Source organism: Mauremys mutica, chromosome 14 (assembly GCF_020497125.1).
Source record: "Mauremys mutica isolate MM-2020 ecotype Southern chromosome 14, ASM2049712v1, whole genome shotgun sequence".
NCBI lineage: Eukaryota > Metazoa > Chordata > Testudines > Geoemydidae > Mauremys > Mauremys mutica.
In genome coordinates this window covers 14902591-14923927 of record NC_059085.1, presented here as the reverse complement: position 1 = coordinate 14923927, position 21337 = coordinate 14902591, and the positions used below count along the sequence as shown (strand labels likewise).

The following is a 21337-nucleotide window of genomic DNA, read 5'->3' as shown; positions in this document are numbered from 1 at the left end:
AAATCAGCTCGTGTGCTGCGTTCGGCACGCGTGCCATAGGTTGCCTACCCCTGGGGTAGCAGAACCTGGTCCCAGTAAAAAAATAAAAGTCAAGCATCTCAGTTCAGTGAGTTAATTTGCAAGTATCCTGAGCAGAATAGTTTCACAGATCCACAGGGTCTGCTCTATGCCCCAGCCTGTAACCAGGCCCTTGGAAGTGACACCCCCCCACACCCTTAATGTGCCAAACCCCAAGCGTACACACAGTTCTACTGGGGCATGCCTGTGGCCTCCAAGACTGAGCCTAGGGGCTGCAGCACTCCTGCATCACACCATGAGCTCTGCCCAGTGGGTTCAACTGACACAGACTCCTGGTCAGAGGCTTCTACATTCTTCAGAGATCAATGCACCTCAGCAGGTATTTTCAAAACAGAATAGGATTTAGTATGCAGGAGCACTGCATCGGAAGGCCTTAGGTTAGCACAAAGAAATAAAGGTTAAGACATAATCCATTCTGGGCAAACCACTGCAATCAGCCATCCAAGCTGTTATGGACTCCATTTCAGGCTCTGTCTCTGTCTTTGTCAGTCCAAGGTGAGAACTCTGTCTCTCTCTAGAGCGAAGCATTTAATCGCACCACCTGACACCTTCCCCTTTCTTCTCAAGCTGGGGCCTCAGTTCAGCTTCCCTGTGGAGAGGTGGGGGAAAATCTCTTTCCACTTGGTTGCTAGGTACGAGTGCTCTGGCCATTGTGGCTTCTACTGTCTTTTTGGATTCTCCATTGATATGGGTCAGTTTTGAGCCAGTCCTTTAATGACCCATTCAGCCTGTCCATGACAGTCTCCTGTTCAGCCCCAAGAGCAGATTTAATCCTTTTGCACTGACTGGGTAGCAATGCTAAGTACAGAGAGAAACTGAGGCACACACAGGCATAATAAATATTACAGAAAATTCTCACTTTGTCACAATAAGGAAAGCTCAGTCTCATGAAAGTTGGACTGCCCTTGATAACTACATTTTCCAACACTTCCTGTTGAAGTATGTGATTTTTAGGACTTATTGCCGCTGTTATATTAGTCTGCTTGAAACTGCAGATCTGCTTTCCAAATGCTATTGTTGCCCAAGAGAAAAGGAAGCCTCACCTCACTCATTCTGGTTTGTTTACTAAGTGTTGTATCCGTTCTCCACCACATGTGATGAATGCACCAATGCCTTGTGTAGAAAACTAGCAGGACTCCTATAGATGCACTTTTAGTGTTTCTACCATTGGGCTTCTCCCAGTATGACTAGACTGCCTTGGTGTCAGACACCAGGTGCTCAAAGATTCCACTGTCTCTGGTCTATAGCTCTGTAAGCAGAGTCTGAATGAGCTCTCTGCTGACATCTAGTGATGAGCGCTGGAGGAGGACTTCAGGAGCTGATCTTGTTTGCATGGAGACACCCACCCTGCCTAGGTGCTCAGCATGGTAGGATAGCTTGCCCAAATGATCACTTTTGGCTGGTGTTGGATCTCCAGTGTCCTTGTTATTGGGGCAGGAGTAATAAAGGGTTGTTATCCTTGTTGTGTGAATTGAGGGCAGCAGAACTGTACTTGGCATAAAACTTTCTTACAGACAAGTATCCACATCCTTGTTCTGGAACAACAAAATATATACCAGTTGGTGTTCTATCAAAGTATTCATGGTTGCAGCTTGCCAAAAATATTGCATTAATTTCTCTCCTTTTTTGTAAGAAGGAACAGGTTCTGATGAGGATTTTTCTTAGCAGGTCTACAAATATATCAGTACAGATTACCAATAAATCTTTCAAATTTACCTCTACTTTTCATTTAGCAAAGTACAGATGTATAGAGCTTCCAGACCAAATGCAAGACCATTGCTCAGTTCAGTGTGTAGCAAGTAGGTGTGTATTTTAGTAGCTCATTGTGGTAGGCACACAAATCCTGCAACCATCATCCCTGTTCCAAAGAGCTTAGAATCAATCTCCATGGAAGATATACAACTGTCTCAACCATGCAGTTGGTTTATGTGCGTAGGTCACATAGCTACAGGGTTAAACTGACCTTGAGTAAAACGTCTAAAATCTGCACCAAAATGTTGATTGCTATTGTGAATTACCAGATGCCATTCTAGCAAATGGAGCATGCTTGAGATAGTTTCAGGCTGCATCCATCAGAAATAAGGATGAAGAACAAGAACACCATGAACAAGAATCACAACAGCCTTGATAAACCTGCATGTCCTATAGTGCTTAGCTTCTAATATTGTCACTTAGGAAAGGCAGAATATGAAAGGTTTGATCTAACTCCCCAGCTACGCATGAAATGATGAGCAGTAGTCTGGGATTTAACAAAATGATGCACATACTCCAATTCTGAACATACCAGACCGTAGTAGGTTTCTGGGGACTTGAGTGACCTGTTCTGCATATTTAATACAAGCTTCATTTAATGGGATACATCTCTTTGGTTTACATTCTTTGCTTTTTTGTCAGTGTTCGGGTTTTTTGCATTCTGTCAGTTTATTGTGTTCCCAGGGTCTGTCTGCTCTTTGCTAATTCTCATTGTCAGCCTAATCACCTGGCAAGAATTATTTGAAAATCAAATTATTTTTTAAAACTTCCAATTCTGAAACAATTTCAGTACCTTCTGCATGAAATTCTGAAAGATTACCTTGAGTTCCTGCAAAAAACTCACTCCTGTGGGAGGGCAATAATGCTTGAATAACATGGACTGTAGTGATGCATTGATTCGCATCCCAGCAATCCCTATGCTTCCGTCCACATTTGGTGCCATCTTTCCACAGTTTGTGTACTGTGTGCTCTGCCTCTTCGCTCTGCAGGAATGGATCAGTGGTTGTTGATCAGTATGCTGTTTGCTGTCACTAACACGCCACAAGCGGCAGTGAAGTTATTCCTTAATCTACAAAGGCAATAGTAGTTCAACATTGATCTCACCACGCGTAGTAGCTACGACACGAGATTGCTTGTGGCATTCACGGAGGTGCTGACCACTGTGGAACGCTGCTTTTGAGCTCAGGAAACAAGCAGTGGGATCACACAAACAAGTGGTGGGATCACCTCATCATGCACGTCTGTGATGACAAGCAGTGGCTGCAGAACTTTTGGATGAGGAAAGCTACAAGGATATGAGAATGAGTGCTGCCCAGTTGTTGGAGAAGCATGTGGCGATTGCACTGTGGATGCTGGCTACTCCAGACTGCTACCGATCGGTTGCTAACCAGTTCGGAGTGGGAAAGTTGACCATTGGACTCTGTGACAAAGTTCCTCCTCTACCTTGGTGGGTCCTGCGCTTATTGGCGGATTTGCTCACCTCAGTGATCTTCCCCTCTGGTGGAACCCACAGTCTGGGTCAGCTCCTCCTGTGTCTGATCAGGAGTTGGGAGGTTTGGGGGGAACCCGGGCCCACCCTCTACTCCGGGTTCCAGCCCAGTGCCCTGTGGATCACAGCTGTCTATAGTGCCTCTTGTAACAGCTGCATGACAGCTACACCTCCCTGGGCTACTTCCCCATGGCCTTCTCCAAACACCTTCTTTATCCTCACCACAGGACTTTCCTCCTGGTGTCTGATCAAGCTTGTACTCCTCAATCCTCCAGCAGCACACCCTCTCACTCTCACTCTCAGCTCCTTGCGCCTCTTGCTTCCAGCTCCTCACACGTGCACCTCCCTAACTGGGAGGCTTTTAACTAGTTCCAGCCAGCCCTTGATTGGCTTCAGGTATCCCAATCAATGTAGCTATCTCCACTGCCTTCTAGAAGGATCTTAATTGGCCCCAGCTGTCTTGATTAACCTGGAGCAACTGCCATTTGGTTACCATGGTACCAGGGATTTGTTTAGCCTGGGGCTAACATACCTGTTCCTCACTACTTTACTGTAGCCATCTGGCCTTGTCCCATCACAACTCATATTGATGAAAGTGTGCAGGGCCATTAATCGCATCCTGCTCCGAAAGACTGTGACTCTGGGCAACGTGTGTGACATTGTGGATGGCTTTGCACACATGGGCTTCCCTGACTGTGGAGGGGTGATAGATAGCACACATATTCCAATTCTGGCACCAGACCACCTAGCCACCAATTACATTAATCGGAAGGGGTATATCCCGATGGTTCTCCGGGCGCTTGTGGATCACTGTGGCCATTTCACGGACATTAACGCAGGGTGGTCTGGAAAGGTGCATGGCCTGTTCAGGAAGCTGCAAGCAGGGACTTTCATCCTGGACCAGAAGATCACCATAGGGGAAGTCGAAATGCCCATTGTGATCCTGGGAGACCCTGCCTACCCCTTAATGCCATGGCTTATGAAGCCATACATGGGGCACCTTGACAGCAGCAAGGAGCGGTTCAACAGCAGGCTGAGCAAGTGCAGAATGACTGTTGAGTTTGCTTTTGGCCGTTTAAAGGCCCACTGGTGCTGCCTATATGGGAGGCTGGCCCTGGCCGATGACAATATTCCTATGCTTATAGCCACATGCTGTATGCTCCATAATATTTATGAAGGAAGAGTGAAAGCTTCACTCAGGGCTGGACCGCTGAGGCTCAGTGCCTGGAGGCTGAATTTGAACAGCCAGAGACCCGGGCTATTAGAGGGGCGCAGCGCGGGGCCATAAGGATCAAGGATGCCTTGAGGCAGTAACTTGAAGCTGAAAGCCACTAATATTTGTTTCTATGCTAGGATGCAGTGACTGTAATGCTAGGAGGTGACTGTGATTGGTGCAGATGATGCACTGTGAAGGTTTAAGAAAACTGCCTGTTGATTTGGAGGGCTCTGTTTGCTTTCAATTAATGGAATAAAGATGGCTTTCAACCCAAAACAATTCTTTTATTAAAAAACAACAACCAGAGGAGAGAGACAAACAAATAATCACATCAGCACTGTGGAGGATGGGGGAAGGGAGGGTCCCAGGAGGAGGGTCCCTGGGACGGTTAAAGATTTGTGTATGTCCAGGTATCATATGCAACCTTGTCCTTTGGAGTACAGTGCAGCGGGTACTGTACTTCAGCAGGGCTAAACTGCAGAGGGATGGGTGTTGAGTGCAGTGGGTACTGGGAGTCCCCAGGGCTGGACTGTGATGGGGCAGGAGTGGAATGCAGCAGGTTCAGACTGGAGCCAGCGGGTTGATAAGAGTGTGTTGGCAGTGTCTGGGGGATGCATGGGAAAGAGTTTTGTGATAGCGGCTGGAGGGGAGGGTGGGGGCAGAGCTGCTCAGTTTGCAGTGCTAGTAGCGCCTGGAGCGTGTCCACTTGGCGCTCCATAACCTTTAAGAGCCACTCCCTGGCTTCATCTGGCACACCACATTCTCCTTTCGGTCCCTCTTCTCGCTGTTCCGTCACTCCTTCAATTCTTGTTTTTCGTCAGTGGAGTGCATCATGACATCAAGCAGAAAGTCCTCTTTAGTTCTTCGTGGCTAATGGGCTTTCTAATTCTGCACGGTCGTTCAGCCGGTGATAGAGAGGGTGGCTGGGCTCCTAAGGTCATATCTGTGAAGCCAAAATGCAACATTTTACCAAAGCAGTATTGTTTGCAACACACAGATCACGGATTCAGTGATTTAAAACACAGCCACTATTCACATACGCGTCACTGACTGGCTGACCCCAGGCAAGCGCACATGAGCCACAAGACCCCCAAAATGGTGAGTAACCGCAGGGGCAGGGGAAAATCAGTGTTCCAGGACTGTACCGTACACGTGGCTCTTGGGGACAGCCAGCACTGTACTGGGGGGGAGCCTTATAATCATTACTGTCCCCACATTTCCACAGGCTGTGTTCATTATGGAAGATATCTCGCTGCTGAGGGTGAGCAGGGAATCAAGGGAGGGTCTTCTCCAAGACTGTGGCTTCCTCCCTTGCCCTTATGTGGCACGCTTGTTTGCAGCAATGGTCCCACCCCCAGTGACGGCAGAGTGGCATGGGAAGGTTACCCTTAATGAGGCAAGGAAAAAAAGCAGCTCTGCCAAAGAACCTGCGGCAGCGGATTACCCAGTATCTCCATGAGAGTTTCGTGGAGATCTCTGAGGGAGATGACCGGGAAGTGAGGGAGTCAATCAACACCCTGTTCCGCTGCTCAGACTAGGCATGTGGTGGTATGCGCATCATACAGACACAAGCCTGCTTTCTGCAACCTCCTGCCCCCAACAACTTGCTTCAGCGATTCCCAAAATCAAAGCCACTTACCGGGGCCTCCTCTCCTGTTTGCGCTTTGCCAAGCTCTGACAGCTGTGACTGGCTAACCTCCTCCGGGGTACAGAGCTCCTGGCTGCATGCATCTCTTACCTCTGAGTCGTCCTCTGCCTCTGGGTCCCCTTCCCCCTCCACATCCTTGTCCAAGATTTCCTCCTCCTGGCTTGGTCCATTCTTGACTGGCACGTGAGCCACCGAAGTATCCACAGTGGCCTTCGCAGTGGAGGTGGGGTCACCGCCGAGTATCGCATCCACCTCTTTGTAGAACCAGCAGCTCCTAGGAACAGCACTGGAGCGGCGGTTTGCCTCCTGCACCTTGTGGTAGGCGTTCCGCAGCTCCTTCACTTTGACCCTGCACTGCAATGTGTCCCGGTCACGGCCCCTTTCTGTCATGCATCATGAAATCTGTCTGTTGGTATCATTATTCCTATGGCTGGAGTGCAGGTGAGAGGGGACAGTTTCCTCTCCCCAAATGCTGATGAGCTCCAGCAGCTTGGCACTGCTCCAAGAGGGGGATTGCCTTGTGCATGGACCAGGCATGGTCACCTGGAAAGATGCGGTGAGAGCACTGCATGCGTCACCAAGAAAACAGGAAGGGTACTTTCAAAATTCCCAAGGAATTTAAGGGGTGGGGCCACGGTTGGTCACCTGAGGGCAAGGCAGTAGAGTTCAAACCAATGAGCAGAGAGGCGAGAACAGGCATTGTGGGACACCTCCTGGAGGACAAATGCAGTGCTGTAATCAACCAGGGTGTCTACACTGGCACCACGGTGCTGTAGTCCCGGCGCAGGAAGCTGTACGCCTCTCGTCGGGGTGCTGTTTTTACAGCGCTGCAACTACTCAGTTTCTGTGCTCTAAGTGGCTTGGCAGTGTGTACACCTCAGGAGTTACACCACAGAAAGCTGCTTTACTGCGCAAAAACTTGCCAGTGTAGACAAGGCCTAAGGCTCTCCATCTCTGGGGAGAAGATTGTAATTGTGTTGCTCTTGGTTACCCCTAGCAGCCTATTCAAGCAATTAATCCTGAAAGCAGTATATTGAATCATGGCACGCAATGTGAGTCGGGGCTGAGTAAAATGTTCTAAACAGTCTGTAGCTGAGAATTGTTTGGTAATTCTGGGGGTGGAAAGCCTTTTCTAGGATAGCTTCTACCAAGTGTTCATGTGACTTTTCTCAGTGGTTTTAAAAAAAAAAAGTTAGGGAAAAATCATCTTCCATTACAGAACACGTAGCATTTGCTATTTCCAGATTCAAAAGTAAAGAATTGGAGACAGATGTTGTGGAGGTGACACACTTGTTACTCATCTACTCATGCCCCTTCTCTCTCATGTTTTCGCTGTAGGAACAAAATTGAACACAAACACATCACTAATGTTCTTATAGCAAGCATTGGGTGTGTGTAAGACTTACAGATTGATAGTTAGAAAAGGAATTTAGATTTAGTGTGAGACTTTTCTAAAGGGGGTGCTGTCCATCTGAATGTCCACATTTCTTTAAAACTCCTGGGGTTGGAATCTCTGGGTCCATCTGTTCTTTACTTCCTTGTATGGTTCTGTTCTGTAAGGTAGACGGAGGGTGGAAAGAGTGTTAATTTCATTTCTTGCCTCATGATAAGTCAGAAATGAGGGGTGAAAAAAGAGAGGCTGGCACATGAGAAATTGGAGTACTTTATTGTGGTTCTAACCAGGAGAGAGAGAGAGAGAGAGAGAGAGAGAGAGACTCTATTCATCTTGGTTGGTAGATCTGAGTTACAGGAACCAAAAGTTTATGAAAATAGATATTTTTACTTAGGTTACTTGTTTCAGATGTTACATTCAAGTGACGTCAGACAAATATTCAAGAGTGAATAACCTGGCTGAAACATATTGCTGTCTTCATCTGAATTGAAATTTAGATAAAATGAGTACCCCATAGGTCACAGAAAATGTAATGTACTTCCAAAATGGAGTATGAGTGTCCACACAGGGTGCTATTCCTCAACATGTATTCCAGGCTATTTCATGGTATAGACAAGGCATGCTAGAATGTTTACTTGACTTCTTGACTTTAATTTTAATAAATGCATACGACTCTTAGAGAAAGATCTGCATAGCTTTAAAATCAAACTTACATTTGCAGAACATAATGCAGTAATTATAGCTCTTTTAAACCATTTGTGGTCTGGATTAGTTTCCAAGCAGCTGTTCAGTGGAATGTAAATAGACAGCTCGGGGAAGATTTAATGAGAATCCTTAAGCTTACAGAAATAACTTACATGCACAGCTAATTGCATTCATCCTGTATGTAAAATGACCAGATCTTAAAAATAAAATTGGGACGTTTTTGTGGTGACACTTCTTAAAGTCATGAAATAGTTAAACAATAAAAGTACTTTAGCTGTGCTGCAGTCATTACTGCAAGCATCTGACTCAACAGCAACACATCCCTCTCTCAGAATGGAGGATTTTGCCCCCCTGTAAATTAGCGTTCTGAACTAGCTTATAAGACACTGAACACGTCTAACATTCATTCTAAGCAAAAAACCAGTTTTGATAGGATCCATGCTTATTCAGTTATTTCTTCGCTCCAAATATTTCATAACATCAAATACTCATTCAACTTAGACTGTTAATTGTAAGCAGAGTAAATTCTGCTCTGAATAGTACGTCTAGATCGGGGAGGGCAAACTTTTTGGCCCGAGGGCCACAACGGGCTTGCAAAACTGTATGGAGGGCCAGGTAGGGAATGCTGTGCACCCACCAAACAGCCTGGCCCCTGCCCCCATCCGCCCCACCCCCTGACTACCCACCTCAGAACTCCCGAGCCATCCAACCCCCTCCCCCCGCTCCCTGTCCCCTGACCGCCCCCCAACCTCTGCCCCATCCAACTGCCCCCTGTCCCCTAACTGCTCCCCAGGACCCTTTGCCCCTTATCCAACCCCTCGCCCCTTACCATGCCGCTTGGAGCGGCAGGAGCTTGCAGCTGCGCGGCCCAGCCAGAGCCACACCTGCCACCCAGAGTGCTGGTGGTGTGGCTGCAGGGGATGAGAGACAGCAGGGGAGGGGCCGGGGGCTAGCCTCCCCAGCCGGAAGCTCAGGGGCCAGGGAGGACGGTCCCGTGGGCCACATCTGGCCCACGGGCTGTAGTTTGCCCACCTCTGGCCTAGATGAACATTTTGTGGCTATAAAAAAAATTGGAAATAAAAAGTTGGAAAATAACAGGTTTACTGAAATGTAAGACATTATATGGGTTTGCAAAATGCACTCCGAGCATTTGTTGTGAAATTTTTTTACAAAATTTAGTACATCAGAAATAAATGGAAATTGCCTCTAGTTGCCCCATATTTTTAAAAGTGACTAGTGATTGTTGTGTGCCACAAATTCATGGGTGTCCAGCTTGAGACTTCAAAGAGCCTTAATTTTCAGAGGGTTAGTGGTCAGCACTTCTGGAAAATTGGCACCCCAAAATCACTTCACTACTTAAAATCTTGGCTCCTATACAGCATTAACAAAATACACATTTTTCCAAAAAGCTCTAGTCCAGGGTATTTCCGTGGAGCTTAAAGATGTGGTTCCTTTTTGCCTCCTCTAATATTTCTACTTAAAGCTTTCAACTAATGGCAGGAACATAGCAAGCCCCTCCCACAGTTTCACATGAAATACTAGAGATTAAGGTATAGCGATGCTGCTTCAGTGTGCTAAGGAATGACTAGATACAGCTCAGGGGTAGGCAACCTGTGGCACGCATGCTGAAGGTGGCACGTGAGCTGATTTTCAGTGGCACTCACACTGCCTGGGTCCTGGCCAGCGGTCCGGAGGGCTCTGCATTTTAATTTAATTTTAAATGAAGCTTCTTAAACATTTTTAAAACCTTATTTACTTTACATACAACAATAATTTAGTTATATATTGTAGACTTATAGAAAGAGACCTTCTAAAATGTTAAAATGTATTACTGGCACGCAAAACCTTAAATTAGAGTGAATAAATGAAGACTCGGCACACCACTTCTGAAAGGTTGCCGACCCCTGATATAGCTAGTACAAGCGGTGTCATTTAATCAGTTCACTAGAAAATTACCCTTTCTAGGAAAATAGTTACATGTAATCCACTTGAACACATAATAGGGATCTGTGTTAACAAAGAACAGTGAAATTGGATATTGAAGTTGCATCAGGCCAGTGCATTAAATATTATCAAGCCAAAATGAAGGCTTGGGCTTAGCTGACCTGGCTTTTTAACGAGCATTGCTTTGCTGTTACATCATTTTTTGTGCTCTTATGACAACTCAATGTCTGTCTGTATATAAACAATGTTGCAGAAGGTATTAAGGTAGTTTAAAAGGTGTAAATAATTATATAATACAAAAATTATACAATTGGAGGGGAAGATGCCCTACATTTCCCTTTATGGGTTAAAAAAAATTGGTTACTTTAACTTAATTTAGACAGCATGTGATAGAAGGATTGTGATGCTTTGGGGTTCACCCAGACTGGTAAGGGGTTCTGTCACCGCGTGCCCTAACCCTGGGTGCTGTGCAGCTTTGGCTCAGAATCCTGACACCAGCAGCCTGCTCACAGCATCCTCACACTAACGTCCACCACACTGGCTGTTCCTTTCAGGGTCACACCAACAACCCTTCTAGTCCCAAGTCTCCCCTGCAGTGTCCAGTCCCATTCCCATGCCACAGAAGTTAAATTTGCTGCCTCCAAACTGATAGCACACTTCAGCCTGTTAACGTAGGACTTGAGTACCCAGAAAGATAAAAGAGAAAATAATGAAGCGATTTGCAAACACCTAGAAAACAGTACGGTGATAAGTAACAGCCAACATGGATTGGTTAAGAAGAAAACATGTCAAACCAACCTAATAGGTTTTTAGTTTTTTTACAGGATAACAAGCCTTGTAGATAGAAGGGAAGCGGTCAGTGTGGTATATCTTGACTTTAGTAAGGCTTTTTAAACCATCTTGCATGACCTTCCCATAAACAAACTAGGGAGATATAGCCTAGATCAGTGTTTTTCAAATGCGGCCACTGTGGCCGCATGTGGCCACCAGGGACTTTTCTTGCGGCCACAGCCTCCTGGGTGGTGATCGGGGAGAGGGGAGGGCACCAAGGAGGGGTTGGGCCCTGCCCCCCTCTTGAGCCACAAATGTAGGAGGCGGTGGGGCTCCGGCTTCCCGCTCCAGCCCTGGTGTGGTGAGCGGCAGGCTCTGGCCACACGGTGGCGGGCTCTGGCCAGGGGCTCTGTAGCAGGGTGGACCCTGCTCCTGCTGTGAGGGGTTTAAAAGTGCCCTAGCAGGGCTTGAGAGCTGCTGCTCCAAAAAGCTGGGCTGATTGAGGGAGTGGCTGCAGGTGAGGCCACGCCCCAAACTGAGCCACAGCTGGCCCCTATAAAAGGCTGGAAGCTAGAAGCCAAGACAGTCTCTCTCTGCCTTCAGAGAGAGATGGGCCTGGCTGCTTAGGAGCTTGAGACTGGATACCTGAGTGAAGCAGGGCTGGGGAAGGCTCAGGAGCTGCAGCCTAGAAAGCCCCAGGCTGTGGCCTAGCAGTGGGCCAACAGGTACTGGGGGTTGCAGAGGCAGCCCAGGTGTAGGCCAAGGCAGCAGGTCCAAACCCCCCTTGCCAGTGATGAGTAGGCTGATACTGCAGTCTGCCCCAGAGTGTGGGGCTAGACAATGACTGGCAGTAGCCAAATACTGAGGCAAGGTGGGGATAGAGGGTGAGGGTTCCCTAAGGAGGGGAGACCCAGAGAGAAAGGGGTTACTGCAAGGGGGCAGCACCCCATGTAAGAGGGCACCGGGTCCAGGGAGGGACACGGGGGGGCCTGAAGACAGGTGGATCACCAGCCTGCAGAGGGCGCTCCGAATGCTGGAACAGAGCTAATTCCGGAGTCACCAGCAGGAGGCGCCGCAGGGGTGAGTCCGACCCATCTACAGGCTCTGACCGTGGGGCTTTGGGCTCTGGGCGTTGGCTTCACAGCAGTGGGCTTCATCCCCCAGTCACTGGGCTTCAGGCTCTCACACACACCCTTATCGCCCCTGGCCCCTGCTGCCACCCTTGGTCCTTCACTCATCATCCCATTACCCCACCCCACTGCCTTCCTACTCACCTCCCCATCCAACACTTAATTTGTCCCCCAGCTTGCCAAGGCTGAGTAAGTCTGCTTGTGTGAAAAGTGATGTGCTCCCCTCTGCTTTCCAGAAGAGAAGTTCCATAGTGATGTTGAATTCAAAAGTTAACCACTCATTAGGCTCCGGGTTCTGCACGTTCAACTGAAGCTAAAGAGCAGTACAATTTTAACTCCTTCCCTTATTCACGTATTTCTGCTGCAAAATGGCAAAATAGGTAGCCTTAGAGCACTAACCACCTCTAACTTTGTGTCATTAATCAACTACGTGTCAAGCTCAGGTTTTCTAGAAAAAACTCTACCTCAGTCCAAGATATAAGGACAAAATGGTCCCTTCTGGTCTTAAATGCTATAAAATTACAGTAGAGCAGATACAGGAACTACAGTACATTTTCTAGAGCACATAGTATTGTAAAATTCAAAAGCTTAGTACAATATGTGACGGTTGTCAGGGTACCCAGGATTCTGAGTCACCCTGTTACCCCACTTCTCGAGCATCAGGCAGACTTGCCTGTGCTTAAGTGAGGGGTCAGCTTCGTGACACCACCAGAATGTTAGCTACCCATGCACTCTCCTGAGGCAATGGTAGCCCTTACTTTGCTATGCAGATTAACAGTAGGTGCACCCCAGTCTTCAAGTCCCTTTGAAGCATTCCCCTGTAGTGTCCCTTATCCACTGAACACTCATGGAAATACCAGGTCAGCTATCCCCAAGAGAACAGTGTACACACCAGCTTGTACAATTCAACTCAGGATAAGCACCCTGCTTAATAAAACAGAACTGAGATACAGAGAAATACGTATCGTGAAAATAAGACTAGGTTTACAGGAAAAATTTGAGATCGCGAGTAAGGATAATGGAAACGAAAGGTTACATATAAAATAAACTCATAAACACACTTTCTAGACTCAACTTAAACTTCATTAGATAGGAGGTTAACCCAATAGTTATCTCACCCAAAGCCTTTGCAGCCACTTCCACCAAGGAAGGCAGAGATCCCATTTGCCTAAATGTAAATGCACTGTCTGTTTACTTCCTAACTACACGATAAGGGCATCATCTTTGTCTTCTACTTATACCACCAAAGTTCACTGTCTGTATTCAGAGACTGAATAATCCCCTCGCTTGTTTTTCCTGTTGACTTTAATCTCTTTGATAACTTCACTGTTAGCTTACAATGTGTAATTTACATCCAACAGACAGGTGAATAAACATCCTATGTCTGACAGAAAACCTGTTTTTCCATCTCTGCTGTGACAAAAAGAACGTATTTTCAGTATACGTACATAACTCCATACAGTACCCATATCAGTGACCAGAGTGATTCTGGCTTTCATTTAAGACCTCATATGATGTTCTGTGTTGAACCAGAATGTACATACTAGAATTGGGCTATTCTTGCCAGTTGGCATTAAGGGTTTCTTGGGTCACACAATGATTTTCAGTATTTTCCATGCCACGCAGCCCACTGTAGGAACCCCCCTCCCACTTAGCAATATATGTAGTGCAGGGTCTTTGCAACCTCCACACTCCAACAACTTGTTTGCTTGAAGCTAGAGAAATTGCCACTCTCAGTTATGTTCCCTGACCCTAATTTTCACAAACTTTCAAACCCCAGGCAATGTCTTCCGCTCCTCCATGTCCGTTTTTCACATTATTACTACATACTGTTAATTACACATAGGTTCCATGGCTGTAGAATTAGCTATTTGAGCCAGGTGTAACAGGAATCCTGGATTCTGTAGCAGTCTTGCTACAGTTGGCTATGTTTTGTTGTCTACCTTCCAACTCTTCAATTGTGTGGGGAACACCTTGGGCTCTGGTAATGAAAGTTTTCTCCCTACTTTCTTGCTAATCTGTCTGAGCTCTGATCTGAAGTCTGATCAATTCAATCCTTAAGATTTTTGTAGGAACTTCAAACATGGATGCCATTGGAGACGTGAAATAAAAATGGGAGAGAGATGACTAGTTCACTGAACCATGATCAGGGACAATAGCTTTGCTGTTCCCTGGATTAAGCACAACACAGGTTAGCTAGAAATGTCTGTGAGAACTTGTATGCACTTGAAATTTAAAGAATCTGGTAACCCTACGAGCCCCTTTATGCCAAATGGCAAAGGGCACACCCAACACCCTGTTACAATATTTAGCCAAACAGTGTCTTGTAAGGTGTCATATAACTGGTGAGACACTGGTCATTAATAAGGCTAAGATTTTGTTATGGATATTTTTAGTAAAAGTCACGGACAGGTCACGGGGATAAAAAGAAAAATTTACGGAAGCCGTGACCTGTCCGTGGCTTTTACTAAAAATATCTGGGACAAAATGGGGATCTGTGGGTCCCCCCACTGCCTGAAGCTGGCAGCTGTGCAGGGGCTAGGGGTATCTCTGCCACCTCCAGCTCTGGGGATTTCCACAGGCTCCCGCGAGGGCTGGGAATTGCGGGGTTTCCCCCACTACCCCGAACCTGGGGGTTCCCTCACCGCCCACAGGGACAGGGAGCTGCAGGGTACCCCACTGCCTGCAGAGGCTTGTAGCTCTGGGGACCGTCACAGGTGGCGGGGGTACCCTGCAGCTCCCTGCCCTTGTGGGCGGTGAGGGAACCCCCAAGTTTGGGGTAGTGGGGGAACCCCCGCAATTCCCAGCCCTCGCGGGAGCCCGTGGATTCTGTGATCGCCATGACTGAATCGTAGCCTTAATCATTAACAATATTGCATGATGTATGTACAGTTATATAAGTGTGCTGGAAATATGTTCCTTAAATGTGGTCAGACTAAGCTAGGGTGACTAGATGTCCTGATTTTATAGGGACAGTCCCCTTTTTTGGGGCTTTCTTATATAGGTACCCTCACCCCATCCCAATTTTTTGCACTTTCTATCTGTTCACCCTAGACTAGCACTCAAAGTAGAGCGTATAAACAGGTTTGTCCTAGACAAAGAAATGTGGATTCGCCAGTCTACCAAGTCAAGCTTTGTAAGCCAGAGACAATGAAAATACATTGCACATCGGCATGGGAGAATTTTATCTGGTGATACACTTCAAAAGAATACACTTGAAAGGTTTACTGGACTATTAGAAGTGAAGAGAACCCCTCAGTTATCCATCATTTAAGGGACAAGAGGCCAGTGCTCTTGGAATCTGTGTAAATGTAGATCCTTCAGCCAGAGTGGGGTGAAGATACTGAGAACTGGTTGTAGACGAGAAACTGCCTAAGACCAGGATTGTAAACTGCCAAGTTTTAGACACTAGAAAGCATATTTTTACTTTTGTTTTGTTTGTAACCATATGTTTCTTTTTCTCTTGGTTAGTATTACAGTAACTCCTCACTTTAAGTCGTCCTGGTTAACGTTGTTTTGTTGTTACGTTGCTGATCAATTAGGGAACATGCTCATTTAAAGTTGTGCAATGCTCCACTCTTACGTTGTTTGGCTGCCTGCTTTCTCCACAGCTGGCAGCCTCCCTACGCCCCCTCCCCACAGCACCTCCCGCCCGCCAGCAGACCCCGTGGATCAGCGCCTTCCCCCTCTTCCCCTGCCAGCTGCCCGCGGCAATCAGCTGGCGGGCGGTGTTTTGGGAGTAGGAGGGAGGGGGGAGGAGCGAGGACTCGGCACGCAGGCTCCCCCTCCTTTCTGCCCAGGGCAATCAGCTGGCGTGCGGCGTTTAGAAGGGAGGGGAGGGAGGAGCAAGGACACAGAATGGGAAGTATAGGGGAGGAGATGGGGGGGGAAGAAGAGGCAGGGTCAAGGATGGGGCTTTGGGGGAAGGGGGGGAGTGGGTGGGCTAAGGGTTGAGCCCCCCACCCCTGGTGCTTGCAGAGTAGGGGAAGCTGCCGCTGCTGTGCAACGTGCTTCTCCTAGTCTACAGCACCTTCAGCCTCCTTGCCTGTGTCATCTCCAGTGCCAGTGGACTGTGCCTGTGTGGGGTAAGGCAGGGGCACCTCCCAACTCTAGTACAGTACCTGTATTAAATTGCTTGTTTAAAATGTATATAATGCCTTTTGTCTGGCAAAAAAAAAAAATTTCCCTGGAAGCTAATCCCCCCCTATTTACATTCATTCTTATGGGGAAATTGGATTCGCTTAACATCGTTTCACTTAAAGTTGCATTTTTCAGGAACAGAACTACAACGTTAAGTGGGGAGTTACTGTACTTAATGTATGATGCTGTGAGCTAGGGAGGAAATATCTCCCTCTGGCCTGTCTTATTTGTAATTCAGAATAACCAACTTATTATCCATATCTTGTTTTCAGTGAGCTCAAGGATATTTCAAAGTTTTGGGGAGAAATGGCTTATTGTATAGGTCATTGCGGGCTGGCATACCATATGAACTGCTGTACTGGAACAGACCAATTCTCCATCAAATCTAGTATTCTGTCTCTGACAGTGTCTTGTACTAGATGTGTTCTAGGAAGGCACCTTGTATGTTTTCTTGCATTTTTATAGAATAACCTGCGCATTAGGGCAGTATGTTTCTTCCTAAGTTTATGTGGTTGGCTTATTTTATGATACAGGTTTGTATCACTTCAATTTTGATACTACTTAATGTAACTGCAGACAGGATATTCCTGATGCTACAACTTATAGAAAAGTCTCTGTGATGGGTTGGATCACAGAAACCCCCTTTGGGACTGCCACCTGATGTGCCTAGACTACCTCTGAGCCTGTTTTCCCTGACAGCTTGGAACTTCGGTCCCTTGCCTGGTTTGAGCCAGACACGCTTGCCTGCTGCAAACACAGATCCAAGTCTGAATCACGTCCCCTGCAAGCTGCAGGCTTAACTGAAAACACTTAAGAAGTGCTCCTGTCTCTAGCACTCAGCTACCCAGCTCTCAGTGGGGTCCAAACCCCAAATAAATCCATTTTACCCTGTATAAAACTTTTACAGTTTTATATAAACTGTATGCCCTCTATAACACTGATAGAGAGATATGCACAGCTGTTCCCCCCGGGTATTAATACATACTCTGGGTTAATTAATAAGTGATTTTATTAATATATGGAGATATACCTATCTCATAGAGCTGGAAGGGACCCCGCAAGGTCATTGAGTCCAGCCCCCTGCCTTCACTAGCAGGACCAAGTACTGATTTTGCCCCAGATCCCTAAGTGGCCCCCTCAAGGACTTAAAAAACAATCCTGGGTTTAGCAGCCAATGCTCAAACCACTGAGCTATCCCTCCCCCCAAATACAAAAAAGTAGGATTTAAGTGGTTCCAGGTAATAGCAGAAAGAACAAAGTGAATTATCAAGCAAAATAAAATAAAACACAAGTCTAAGCCTAATACAGTAAGAAAACAGATAAAATCTCACCCTCAGATGTTTCAATAAGCTTCTATCACAGACTGGACGCCTTCCTAGTCTGGGCACAATCCTTTCCCCTGGTGCAGTCCTTGTTCTAGCTCAGGTGGTTGCTAGGGGATTTCTCATGACTGCAGCCCCCTTTGTTCTGTTCCACCCCTTTATATAGCTTTTGCACAAGGCAGGAATCCTTTGTCCCTCTCTGGGTTCCCATTCCTCCTTCTAAATGGAAAAGCTGGATGGATGGATTCCAGTTCACGTGACATGATCACATGTCACTGTAAGACTTCATTACCCACTTGCCAGAACACACACATACAGGAAGACGTACAAGTAAAACAAAGCCATCTGCAGTCAATTGTCCTGGTTAATGGGAGCCATCAAGATTCCAAACCACCATTAATGGCCCACACTTTGCATAATTACAATAGGGCCTCAGAGTTATATTTCATATTTCTAGTTTCAGATACAAGAACGATACATTCAAATAGGATGACCACTCAGTAGGTTATAAGCTTTGTAATGATATCTTACAAGAGACCTTTTGCATGAAGCATATTCCAGTTACATCATATTCACTCATTAGCATATTTTCATAAATTCGTATAGAGTGCAACCTCACAGTCTCATCCTCTCAATCCTGCTAATCTTTTGGCCTCTCATGTGCCAGTAGCTCCACAGATTAGACATTATGCAAATTATGTTCTCCCCTCAAATCTCAATTTCTTGTTAATTTCATTGTGCGTTCATTGCCTCCAAGCAGCATGGGTGATGATCCTGCCAGATTTCACAGTAATTACTCAACACTTTTACAGCACCTTCACCGACACAGATCTCAAAATTCTTAAGTTTATCCTTGCAACACCTCTGTCTCCGGGGTATTATTCCCACTTTTATAGATTGGAACCTCGTGTTAGAGTAAAGTGATTGGCCTAAGACTGCATGGGAAGTTTGTGGCAGAACTGAAAACAGAACCTCCGTTACCCAAGTCCAAGTGCGTTTGGGCTCGAAATCCTCCCCGTTTAAGGCTTTGTCTTCATCAATTCAAGGTTTTTGTTTTTTATTTAGTGAAAAAACAAACAAGTGATAGAATTTTACAGTGAGCTAAGTGGAGACAAAGCACTGGAGGTGTTTACCTTGAGGTAGCTAAACAAGGTCAGCACTATACCTCCATCTGGGCTTGACCTCACCTAGTTTACACAACAGTAAAATGAAAGTGCCTTGTCTCCTGTTTCCACAGAGGGATAGTAACATACAGTAATTATCACCTGGGGCTAAAAAACACAAAAACCCTTTTCCTGTCAGTGAGCCTTCACAAGTAGGGATGAAGATCCTGACAACTTATTTAAGAGGCACCCTCAAAGCATACAGAAAGATGTGAAGGTGGTGGCCTATCAGGTTGCATTCTTCCTTCTGAGAATATATTGAACCAGAGTTCCAGCAGTATATTAAGGGTTATGTTGGCTTGAATTTCTTTCAGAGAATAATAAAAAAAAAAACCCACTAAGATCCTGACCTGCAGCAAATAAATCTCATTATTTAACCTGGGTCTGCTGGTCCACCTCAATTCCATTCCACTTATCCAAAATAGTATTCCTGTGTTTCATTACACAGCTGCTGCATTTCAGTGATGGATGAAGTGGTGCTCTGCGTACAGTACCTATTAGTAAGCACTTGTAGAGTTTTGAAAGGCAAGCACTATAGATCTGCATAGTGGTAACATTAGTGCTCTGCAGAGTTCAAAGAAAAGCATGAAACAGAACTAAATGTGGTATTGTTCTTGGCATTTTGAAAGCATAGGATTTGTCCTACTGGATTTGATCACTGGTCCAGCATTGGCCAGTGCTGCAGGCCAGGGGGAAAAAGAAACCTTATCATTCATGCACACAACAGATCATCTCCAGCACTGACTGTATCTAACATGTGGCTTTGTCTTTTCCAGACAGCGCAGACAGTGCTACTCGTGGTAGCTGTATTCTTGATTTCTTGGCTGCCGCACCACATCATCACCATGTGGGCAGAGTTTGGTCAGTTTCCCCTGAACAACATCTCCTTCACTTTTCGCATCATCTCTCACTGCTTAGCCTACGGGAACTCTTGCATTAACCCCATCATCTATGCTTTCCTCTCGGAGAACTTCCGCAAGGCTTGCCGACAAGTCTTCACCTGCAAGTTCCTCCTGCAGCCAGCTCCGGCTGAGAAGCTTGTGAGAATACGCATGGAGAACTTTTCTACAACCCACTCAACGACTAATGTGTGACCTGGGCATAAAACATGAAAATGCATTTCAGTAGAATCTACTGGAAAAACAGAGAAGATGGGGAGAGTAAGGGGGGGGGCCCGCTTGTATAGATATGATTCTGGAGCAGAGTGCCTCAAGAGTGCCTCATTCATCATGTCAATGGAATCATGAGCCATTCCTTAATGCAGCTGTTAGCATACTTCACACAGGAACAGCCGGTCCAGTTGTGGCCCGCTAACCACTAGATTCTATACAGCAGCAGTGCTCAGACACACCACACAAGCTCCTAAATACCGGTACTTCCAGATTCATACAAAGAGGCTAAGGCATAAATTTAGCTGGAAGGTGGAGTTTTATCTGATAAGAAAATAATCCAGTTCTGTGTCCTTCAAAGAGCAGTCAAACTGATGGGGCTGAATACAAACTGGGGTGTGGTTTATTAGTGATATAGTATTTGGAGCGATTGCTTGAAGTAGTTAGGAAAATGTTTTGTTGCAAAGTCTCTAATGCTACTATTGTATCTTAAATCACATCTGGATATCAGTGTTTCTAGTGTATGTGAACTGGATTTTTTTTAATTACTTTGCTGTGACTGGGTCTCCATTCTTCATAACAGGTTTTCCTAGCCCGCGACAGAGTAAAAGAGCTCAGTGCATTCATGTAACTGACCAGTCACAAATTATGTCTCAGAGGTCTGAGTATTTGTATTTGTCGGCTCTGTATATTTCCTGGTTTGAATGTTAGTACCAATTACATTCAGGAAAACATTATCAATCATTGTCTCTAATGCCAGCGAGGGGGAGAGCACAAGATTTAAAACTAAAACTCTTGGAAGAGTATACTGTTAAGTGTCAGTGTCTTTCTGTTCAAAGGTTTTGTTTGTACACATCCTGTGAGCATGCCTTGCCAAAGCATCAACTGTATCGTAGCAACCATCGTTTTGAGGCCTTTGAACTGAGCATTATTGCCGTATGAACCTGGTGTTTGTAAATATACAAAGTACCATGCTAGTTCATTTTTTACATTGTATGGCTGAAAATTGTATTTTGTCCTTTATGTAATTCGAAAACTATTGCATTAAACGTTGTGTTCTGCAATTCAGACTGAGCTGTGTTGAAATGACCCAAGAGAAGGGTAATCTGCTCAAGGGACTGGCAATGTTTCATAAAAAGGATTTTATTTTAACAACTACCTTTATTAAGGTTTCATGTATGGTTTTCAAAGGGTTAATAAATGGGTTATTGATTAACCTGTGTGCCAAACAGGTTGCTTTTAACCATATAAAAGCTTCTACTGCTATAATCATAACATATACCAATGTCTGTAACATGGTTATAATACCATGTCAACCTGTCAATCACTTAACCCTTTACAGTTTATACCTTAATATGTGAGCAAAACATCCTTCATAAATTTACTGGGATCTTAAGACCACACCAAGAAACCAAGGTTCTCTTCACTTTCCCTCATCATAACCTGAGGGCAGAATTATCTTCTCTGTTCCACATAG

General features: G+C 45.8%; 1 protein-coding gene across 1 annotated transcript in view; it reads left to right on the top strand.

Moving 5' to 3' along the window:
* LOC123349040 (galanin receptor type 1-like) overlaps nt 1-20851 on the top strand; it is a 43938-nt gene extending 23087 nt beyond the window's left edge. Inside the window, exon 3 of the mRNA XM_044986772.1 lies at nt 19528-20851. Coding sequence (XP_044842707.1) covers nt 19528-19845 — 318 coding nt within the window. The 3' untranslated portion in view covers nt 19846-20851. The remainder of the gene's footprint in view (nt 1-19527) is intronic.
* The last annotated feature ends 486 nt before the right edge of the window (nt 20852-21337 follow it).